A 10,544-nucleotide genomic window follows, 5' to 3' on the forward strand; every position below is an offset into this window, starting at 1 on the left:
CTTCTGAACATCTGAAATATGTGCTCACTCAATTAGATTAGCAATTACTGCTTCTTTAGGTGGGGAGAAGGGAACAGTTACAAAGACGTGGACAGCAGCAGAAGGGTGCGGTGAAGGGATAGAGATAGTCCTTCTTTGATAGAAGATAAAATTGTGTCATTTTTCTTATAAGTGAAGAAATGAGTTATCTAGGTATTCAAACACTTGTCCAAGTTATATTGCTTTTATGAGTGTTGTAGTCTGTCATCTGAATTTAGGCCTGTCAGGCCTCAAAACTTATACTATTACCGTCCTTTCTAAAAAGGCTGCATAATATTCAATTGAGTGAACTTGATGTAAGTTGTCACTATTCTCTTTTGTATAATATTTAGGTTTTGAACCTATTTGTATGAAGTTATTGATTTAAATGATGTGAACATGCATAGGCTCTTAATACATAAATACATTTCATATTACTTTTTAAGAGGGACACAACAATTACATTTTGTGGCTCATCTTAGTAGACAAAAAGTATTTTTTTAATTTCAGGTTGTACTTCTTGGTTTGCTATTGAGATTAAACCTAAGATGTTTAACCAGAGGTGGTTATGTTGTGTGTGTGTGTGTGTGTGTGTGTGTGTGTGTATTGCTCACAGCACAATATGCTGAAACTAGCCTTAAGATGTCAATGAATGTAGAGTCCCATTTGTGTTAGGAAATGTATAGTGAATGGAGAAGAGGAACAGGTACTTATTATTTACAGTGTTTTTATGATTCATATATTTGTTTTTATTTCAAAATATCAATGATAGTCTCCTCTGGCTTTCATTCTCTTGTCATCCCTTTCTTTCACAGCCAAACATTGAAAGAATGTTTATTTCGGCTGTCCTTACTTCTTTACCACGCTTGACTACTCAACACATTCTAATCTGGCTTCCGACCCTATCTCTCTAGATTTGTTTTTGCCAAGGTTACTGATGACGTTCTGATCACTGAATCCAGCTGTCACTTTTGGCTCTAGAAATATGTCATTTTGATTTTTTCTTTTTCTTTCTAATTTTTATAACTACAGTTTTATTTGTCAGTTATTTCTTTAATATAATTATGAAGAAATTATATACTCATTTGTTAAATGATTGATCTTATTCCAGTACTTCAAACTCATTATTTCTTTCCATAATTGCTTAAACCTAAATAATCTTCCACTTCTTGAGCAAACTCCCCTTACTAGTTCCCTCAAGTATTAAAAAGTATTCTTTTTCAACTAAATTTTCTGTTATTTCTAGCTATGCTATTCATGGTTTGCTTACTTAAAGTATTTATTGGTTAAGCGCATTAGCCTTTTTCCTAATCTGAATCATGATAAACCGAGTTGTGTTTGAAATCTTTGGTTTCCCAGATTCAAGGTTGGTAGTCCCCTACTCACAACTACAGGATTTATTTGTGCTTAAAGATGAACATTCTTACCTAATTCCTCTTCTGTCACAGCCTAAGCTGTTGTCATTCTAGAGGAGGAAAGAGAGGAAACTGTTGATGTATATTTTCGCAGGCACTCCAGTTGAAATTTGGAATGCATTCATGAGACTTTTATAAAGAGTATGTATTTTAGCCATTTAATGGATCAGATTATGTCATTGGAACCTAAGGGTCCTATGTAATGTTTTCATAAGAAAATATGTTTCAGAGTTCCAAATATCCAACTTAGAAGCAAATCTTCGAAACAACCTTTTAAAAAGATGCCTACCTGTATTTTCTGCTGTGAATTGTGTCCTTAAATTTGCCCCTGTATATAACTCTATTAAGTGAAATGTAATTTAATTTAATTTAGGCAACCTTAAAGATGTTACTGGATCATTTGAAATTAGTGGCTTCTTATCATGAAGTGAACAAGATGACTTGCCAGAATTTGGCCGTGTGCTTTGGACCTGTATTATTAAGTCAAAGGCAAGAGACTTCTACCCATAACAACAGAGTCTTTACTGATTCAGAAGAACTTGCAAGTGCTTTGGATTTTAAAAAACATATTGAAGTTCTTCATTACTTACTTCAGCTGTGGCCAGGTAAATGATTCTATGGAAATATTTTTCTCTTTCGATGGTAGGGTGTTTGAATTAACTAATCTTTAAATATACTCATATATGATTCGAGAAAATCTTTTCTAGATTTTGCTTTTTCAGATAGTTAAGAATTGATATCTTTAAATTTCTCCATTTGGATTTTTGCTTTCGCTGATAGACATATAGATCAATGTACACATTTTGGTCAGATCTGGATTTGTATCCTGTTTGTGTTGCTTGTTAGCATTCTGATCTTGGACAAGTTCTTTAACATCTTAGATCCTCAATATCATCTTTTGTCATATGGATATAATAATATGTTTATAGAATTTATAGGGGAATCAAATAAAAAGTTATGTTTGTAAGGTGCTCAGGACAGCTCTTGTCACATAATAGGTACTCTGTAAATATTAATTTCTTTACCCTTCTCATTTTTAGTTCAGCTGATATGAAGGAGAAATCATTTTTCTCCTTCATTCAGTTCTTCCTGACAGCTTTACTGTATCCATGGTTGTTCTTCAAATTTTCCAGGCTTAAGTTGACAGTCATCTTTGATCTTTCCATCTTTCCTATCCATCCCTTGTTCCAGTCAATGACAAAAAGCTGACAGTTATTTTCCTAATACCTCTGTTATGTAGTTTCAGAGCTAAAAGGAATATGTATTTAATGAGATGTTCTATACAGGATGCTGTATTTTCTTATCCTGTAGTGACCCCCCGCTTTCCCACCCGGCATAATACCAAACATGAAAGTACCTGGGAACTTGTGTAACACACAGTGGTAAGAGTGCTTGAGCCCTGGAGCCAGTCTTGGATTCAGATCCAGATTGTGGCCCAGGCACATATTTAATTCCCCTAAGCCTCAGTGGGCTTCTCTATAAATAGTTCCTACCTTGGGGTTGTTATGAAGATTCTATAGACAAAGCATCTAGGCATTGTGCAAAGTGTTTTGTATAAAGTTAGTTTTGTTACTCTTTTAATGGTACATATGAGGATAGACCAAAGTACAAAGAAATGCTTGATTTAGTCTTTTTAAAAAATCAAATTAATTATAGAAAGTGAATAAAAACATCAACTTGTAAGTTTATAAAGTTAAAATTTTTGCTTTCTTTCAAACACAGACTTAAAAAATACTTCTAATTTTAACCGAATTAGTATATATCATTAATATTTAAAAATCCTGAATCAAGAGGTTCTGGATAATTGGTTTGATTTCTGCATTTGATACCCAACAGAAGGGAGCTCCCAGGTTAAAGTTTTAAATGTGTGTTTCCTATAGTTTTTCCTACAACTGCTTTAATTCTAATAAGCATCAGGAATTGGGAAAGGAGCCATCTTCATCGTTGACAAATGAAAACTTGCTTACCTGGAGTTTACTATAAGTACTTGATTTCTTTATCATTAATTCTGTATTAGTGTTATTTAAAAATAACTGCCCCGGAGGACCTGAATAGACATTTTTCCTGAGAAGATATCCAGATGCCCAACAGACACATGCAAAGATGCTCAACATCACTGATCATCAGGGAGATACAAATCAAAACCATAGTGATATATCACTTCACACCTGTCAGAATGAATAATGTCAAAAAGACAAGAAGTAACAAGTGTTGGTGAGGATGTGGGAAGAAGAGAACCCTTGTGCAGTGTTGTTGGGAATGTAAATGGTGCAGCCACTATGGAAAACAGTATGGAGGATCCTCAAAGAATTAGAAGTGGCATACAATGCAGTAATTCTACTGTGGGGTATTTACCCTAAGAAAATGAACACATGAATTTGAAAAGATGTACGCACTCCTGTGTTCATTGCAGCTTTACGGTAGCCTAGATATGGAAGCAGCGTAAGTGCCCATTAGTAGACAAAAGGGTAAAGAAGATGTGGTACACACGCCACACCCACATATACACTATGGATTATTACTCAGCTATTTAAAAAAAGGAGATCTTGCCATTCAGAACAACATGGATGGACCAAGAGGGTATTATGTTAAGTGAAATAAGTCAGACAAAGACAAATACCATATAATCTTACTTACATATGGAATCTATAAAACAAAACAAGTCAACAACCAAACCAAAAAAAACCCCCCAAAAACCTGAAATACACTCGTATGTACAGAGAACAAACTGCTGGTTCCCAGAGAGGCAGTGGGTGGAGGGAGGAGTGAAATGGGTGGAGAAGACTAAGAAACACTGAATTCCAGTTACCAGATCAAATGAAGTCCAGGAGATGAAAAGGGCGGCATAGGAAACATAGTCAATGTCATTGTAATAACGTTGGTGACAGATGGTGACCACACCTGTTATGGGGAACGTTGTGTCGTCTGTAGAATTGTTGATTCACTGTGTTTACACCTGAAAGTGATATAAACGTATGTCAGCTGTACTTCAATTAAAACAAACAAAAAAACCTGCCCCCTTTTCTATAACCTGTATTTTTCTTTAGTTATAGTACCTCAGATAAAGGGCAGAAAGATGAGAATAAATACAGGTTAGGCAGCCGAAATAGCTCAGTTGGGAGAGCCTTAGACTGAAGAATAAATACCGGTTAATGTGGCCCTCTAAATAATTTGCTTTTGGATTGAAGGAAAGGCAAACATCAAGTAGAAGTAGTACCGTTACTGAGCCTGAGTAAGTTGGTAGTGATACAGAGAAAGGGCCATAGTGTATGAACTTGGTGAATGCCCATCTCTACGCACCAAGTAGAAGGGTTTGACCTGCCTTGCTAGATGCATATCTTACTTATTTTTGTATTTTGGAATTTCCCTCCTCCTCTGGAGGTAAAAAAAGTTGGTTCCATCCTCCCCCCACCCACGTGGCTTCGTTATTTTAACTTTTTGTGTTATTTTTTGTTTTTTAATTTGGGGCAATAATAAAATTTGCTTTAAGCTTTCCATTGGAAAAATCTTATCTGCAAAGTGATTGGTTAGAATTCTAGCATATTGGCACTAGAAGGTAAAAATCATCCCGCCAGTGGCATTTCAGATTGTCTTCTGCCAAGCCCTAAGGTTTTTTGGAAGCAGCTTTGGAGCCAGATTGGCAGCAGGTGAGGGAACAAAATGTAAACACACTTCCCTTTTGATCAAAATAGTTTTCTTTCATGTTTTTTATGTATTGGATTTTTACAAAATTGTTGCTTTTTAAAAATGGTTTTGCTGTTTTAAGAAGAATATTAAAATTTACTTTCTCTTTACAGATGGGGAAATAGCTTTAGAGAGAGTATAACTCCTAGACCAGCTGTTTGCTGTATCACATTTTCTATGATGAGTAAATTTGGGGCAGGTTTTTTGGGGGAAAAGCTATAATTTTTTTTCCTATTCCTTTTTCTTTCATTTTTCTCACTAGAGTAAGCTTTATGAGGTCAGGGATTATATTTTGCTTACCCTTAGAACCCAAGTTCTAAGACAGTGGTGCTTAGCATTATCTAGGCACTTAAAATATATTCTGTTAAATAAGGCAGTTATGCTATAGATAAAAGACTAATAAAGTGATTAAAAATATAAATCTGTCAGTAGAACAAGATAAGAAAATTAAGTTTCTTAGTACTTATCATTACATTTTGAAACATTTTCAGCAACTTTATAGATTGCATTTTAAATTTTATTCTGTTGAAGATGGGCAGTCATAATGCTGGGAAACCAGAACTTGCCTTTTGGGGTTAAAATTAGACATTTTCTCTGCATTTTTAATAGGAAATCACTCCACCATTATAGTTTAAAAAGTCAGTGAAGTCAATTTTTCAGAAACTGAATTTTTTGTCTAAAAGATATAAAATATTATAATTGGTTTCCTAAATGTTTTCCAAGAAAATATACAAAAATCATGTTTGAATAAGGGTTTATTTAAACAACTTTAAGTAACTGGCAACAAAATAAATCTGGGTTTTGCAGGTAAATGTTAGAGATGGGGGCACAACAAGATAAGCTCAACAAACAATTAAAAATGTTTTACTTTGGGGCTCCTGGCTGGCTCAGTTGGTAAAACATGAGACTCTTGATCTTGAGGGTTATGAGTTCAAGTCCCATGTTGCCAAGGCATAGAGCTTACTTAAAAAAATTTTTTTTTTTACTTTGGTTGGCTCACAAACCAGATGACTTCAAGGTTAGCAAAGTAATGAAAACATAGTCTTGACACTTAAGCACTAAGAACAGGAATAGCACAGAAAATGAGGGAGAAAGGCAAGAAGATTAGCAACTAGAGGAGAAAAAGGAATTTGAATAATTAAACAGTGGAGAAAATTCAGATATTCCTTCTGTAATTGCATCAATTAATGGCATGGGGCATTATATATTAATACTGTTATTAAATATCAATTTAAAGTAAATATCAGAACTTTATTTTCCAGAAAATTTTTGATCAAGAGTTTTTTTAGCTATTCATAATCATATATACTGGCCATCATAGAAATATAGACAAATGGACATGTTAAAAACATACCTATAGATAGTTATCAAGTATTTTTATAAAATCTAAGTAAAAAGATATGATCTGAAAAATGTTATTAAGGTCCCTGTAAGTCTGGAAAACTAGCACTATATACATGTTTATATTACTTTTTTATTATCTTATTTTCTACAGTAGGAAACAAGCATTCTTTATATGTTGGAGTGTGAAAAGTAGGTGTGTTACTACTGATAATATATTCACACTGATAATATGTATCTTAGTGAAAGAAAGTATAAATGGAGAGGCATTTATTAATGGAAAATACGCAGAAAGAGAAAGGTATTATGGACAGTTTTTAAAAGCTATGCCTCAACATTTAAGTCCTTTTATATACAGAAGAACCTTAGACAAATGTTTTGTCCAATATTCACAAAAAGGGTAAACAGTAAAGCCTGGGTTTTTCATGATGTGTTTATCTATAGTAATCTGTATGGCTAGCACAATGTATACTCTTAGAAGAAATGAATTTTAATATGAAGAATGTTATTCGAGATTGTTAAATACCTAACCAGAATGGGAAAATAAAGTATCTGTACTGTTTTCAGGCAATAAATGAAGACTATTAGTAGCTAATGCTGTGTAATCAAACTCAGGTAACTAGTGGTCAAGTCTAGTATTTGTGCATTTTATCAAAGTGAAATTTGGGCTGCTTAGTAAATTTTGACACCGCTGCTAATAGAATTGCAAAAAAGCACAAAGGTTAGAGTGAGCACTTTAGATGTCTTTGCCTCATTTAGATGTTTGCAGAAGGAACTTCTGGTTTTTTTTTTTTTTTTTGTACACCAATATGCCTTGCCTGCTTTTTACTGTAGCTTTTAATTTAGAAGAAGCTACCAGCTTAGCTACTGTTTGAATTATAGCTAGATAATAATTAACTTGCACCGAAAGTTAATCAACATGAGAAATTTGTTTGGGGATGTTATGATACGGCATGAATTAGCACCATTGAACATTCTCCTAGCTTCTGTCCCTAATCTTGATTATTTCTGGTGATAGAAAAAAGTAATTATGGAATGCTATTTTTTTAATAGTGTGCATGTTTTTTTTAATGCATGTTTGTAGTTGATTATTAAACAGCTTATCTTTGCTCTGTTTTTTTAAGGCCAGTCGGATGGCTGTGACTAAGCAAATTTGTTGTTTGTTTCTAGTGCAACGTTTAACTGTCAAAGAATCGACAGACAATTTGTTTCCAGAGCAGAAGTCTTCTCTAAATTATTTGAGGAGGAGGAAAGAACGACCTTGCCTGTTAAATTTGAGTGGTACTGAGTCATCAAGAATACTTAGACCAAGGCAAACCAGATTAGACAGTCCAGTTAGCAATCGTTATGCAGGAGACTGGAGCAGCTGTGGAGAAAACTACTTTTTAAATGCAAAAGAAAATTTAAATGATGTAGATTATGATAACGTCCCTTCGGAAGATAGAGAAGATGGAGAAAACTGTAGCAAAATGTATGGACAAGATATAATGATGGACCAGCCAGTACCCATGTCCAAAGAGTACACATTTCAGACATACTTGACAATGCAGACAATTGAGTCTACTGTGGATCGAAAAGTCAATCTTAAAGACCTCCAAGAAAGTATTGATACTTTGATTGGAAACCTGGAGCGTGAACTCAACAAAAACAAGCTTAATATGAGTGTTTGAGACTGAGAGTTTTAATTTGCTTTTTTGTAATGTTTTAAATTTCTGATCAGTCTTTCTCACTATCTTATACCTCTCACTGTGATGGTTTTATTTTTTTACTCTTGAAAATGCCATTAATTTTTAGTTAGTTCATGTGATTCAATTAAAAACTCTATTCATTAATATAATTTTTACTTATCTCATTAGAAAATTTTTCTGGGGGCAGAGATAACTTGGCCTTGTGACTATTTTTAACAAATATGGCCAATTCTATGGAGATAACTTTTAAATGCACTTATAAGGTTCAGATAAGTTATTAGCCCCTCACGGCTTTTGTAAGTTATAGGAACTGCTCCTTTGTAGCTGAAACAGATGTTTCTTTTAGAGGAACGTGGCAGCTGCTCCGTTGGGTTTGCAGTGTGGGTCCATGTACACTGCAGCATCATCTGATCATATTTCATTTGCAATGCAAATGCTGCTATAAAAAACCTTTTTATAAATAAAAGTAAAATTATACAAATATTAATGTATTCTGTATTAACATTCAGTAATTATTTAAGCTTATGAAAATTAAATATTTTTATAATCCTGGAAATGTGTCTATTTATAAGTGCATATGTGGATAGATATTAGAATGGGGGAGGCATTGGCTGCAGAATCACATGTATCTTTAAAGTATGTATGTCATGAGGCCAAAATTATTAGCTTAAAATGTCTTTTTCAGGGAAAGAACATTTAAGTTAAAGGAGTTCCATAGAAACACTTGAACCAAAACACTAGAAGCAGCTGAATAGAAATAAGAGACTTTCTTTTTTTGATTCGCTGAAAGTCACAATATCCCTAGTGAGAAGTCATCTTTTAAACTGAAATCCTCTACTATCTTAAGGGATTAAGAGCCCAGTTTTCTGCACTAGTGATTTGCATTAAAAATCTTCACCTATTCTATGCATTTTTATGTCCTGCTTTTTAAAACAAAGTAATTATACTTTAAACATATTTATTTGTAGTAGTACATCGATAACATTGACTTTATAATTACCCTTATTTGTTTCAAAAGAAATCTTGCCAGCATACTCCATGTTACTGATTTTGAAAAATTAACTTATTTTGGCTAAGTATATTACAAGGTAGTCACTATAGCAATCACAGCAGTGTTTGAAAATGTAAATTTAGAAGCCTTTTTAATTAAATTGGAATGTATTTTTTTAAACTTTTATACCCACAGAACATGTAATTTTAAAATTATAAATAAAATCTGGATCACCAACTAAAGACGTAGTAGCCTTTAGAAAGCTGATTTCTTGATGTTTTTCTAAATATTAAAGTATTTAACTATTTCTATATAATATACATTGATAAACAGAACACCTTGTTATTTAATTTGAAAACTCAACTGTTAAAAAGCCAGATAAATAACTATTTTTATATGAAAATTTCATTTTTTAAAGATTTGTATAATAGTTCAGAAGAATACCAAAAAAACATGTGACAAGTATATATATTGAATAAACAGTCAAAAGAAATGTGCTTTAAATGTTTTTGTTTGCTATATCATGTATATTGAATGAATTGAATAAGTTGTTCCAGAAATGTAAAAGTTTTATTAAAGTATTATAACTTTGGTGTCATGCTATTAATTATCATAATGATTTTAAGGATTACTTATTTTGATGTCATTCTTTTTAAACAAATGTGTTAGAGTATTGGACAATCGAATGTTACCCATTAAATACATGTAACACTATTTTTTGGTCCAGAATTGAATTTTCCAAAATCTGAAATGCTTTAAAGGCCAGATGTATCTTGTTATATAATTTTGGATGGGAATAGTTTAATCTCTGCCATCTTAAATAGGAAATACTAAACATTTATGTTGTCTAAATCATGAGTCCTGACTATAAATCTCTTTTATTGACTGTGCTGTATTTAGTAGTGCTCAGTAAGCTTATGCCTTTACTTCATTTTATTTTATTTCAACCCTTTCAAAAAATTAACATATATATAATTTGTTTCAGGGGTAGAGGTCTGTGATTCATCAGTCTTACACAATTCACAGCACTCACCATAGCACATACCCTCCCCAATGAATGTTCATCACCCAACCACCCAATCCCTCCCACCCCCATCCCCTCCAGCAACCCTCAGTATGCCTTTACTTTAATGACCTTTAACTTCAAAACTTTTTGAGTTTTTATACCTGCTTTTTCTGCACTATTAGACTATCAGCTATCATTCCTTTCTACTCTACCAGTCCTGACATCTTTTAGGATCAAAAACAATTTTAATTTAATTTTATTTTTAAATAGAAATTTATTTATTTATTTATTTTTAAAGATTTTATTTATTTATTTGACAGACGGAGATCCCAAGTAGGCAGAGAGGCAGGCAGAGAGAGAGCAGGAAGCAGGCTCCCCACCCAGCAGAGAGCCCGATGCGG

General features: G+C 33.2%; 1 protein-coding gene across 2 annotated transcripts in view; it reads left to right on the top strand.

The window, feature by feature from the left end:
- Positions 1–9,985, top strand: part of SYDE2 (synapse defective Rho GTPase homolog 2) — a 46,236-nt gene extending 36,251 nt beyond the window's left edge. The window contains exons 6-8 of one of the 2 annotated variants that reach the window (XM_080800884.1): positions 1,807–2,038; positions 7,026–7,073; positions 7,629–7,762. In XM_080800884.1, the coding sequence (XP_080657010.1) occupies positions 1,807–2,038; positions 7,026–7,036 (243 nt within the window). In that variant the 3' untranslated portion in view covers positions 7,037–7,073; positions 7,629–7,762. Of the gene's footprint in view, positions 1–1,806; positions 2,039–7,025; positions 7,074–7,628 lie in introns of both variants that reach the window. The other variant, XM_080800883.1, reaches the window with a different exon arrangement.
- The last annotated feature ends 559 nt before the right edge of the window (positions 9,986–10,544 follow it).

This window comes from Martes martes (assembly GCF_963455335.1).
Source record: "Martes martes genome assembly, chromosome: 4".
NCBI classification, from domain to species: Eukaryota; Metazoa; Chordata; class Mammalia; order Carnivora; family Mustelidae; genus Martes; species Martes martes.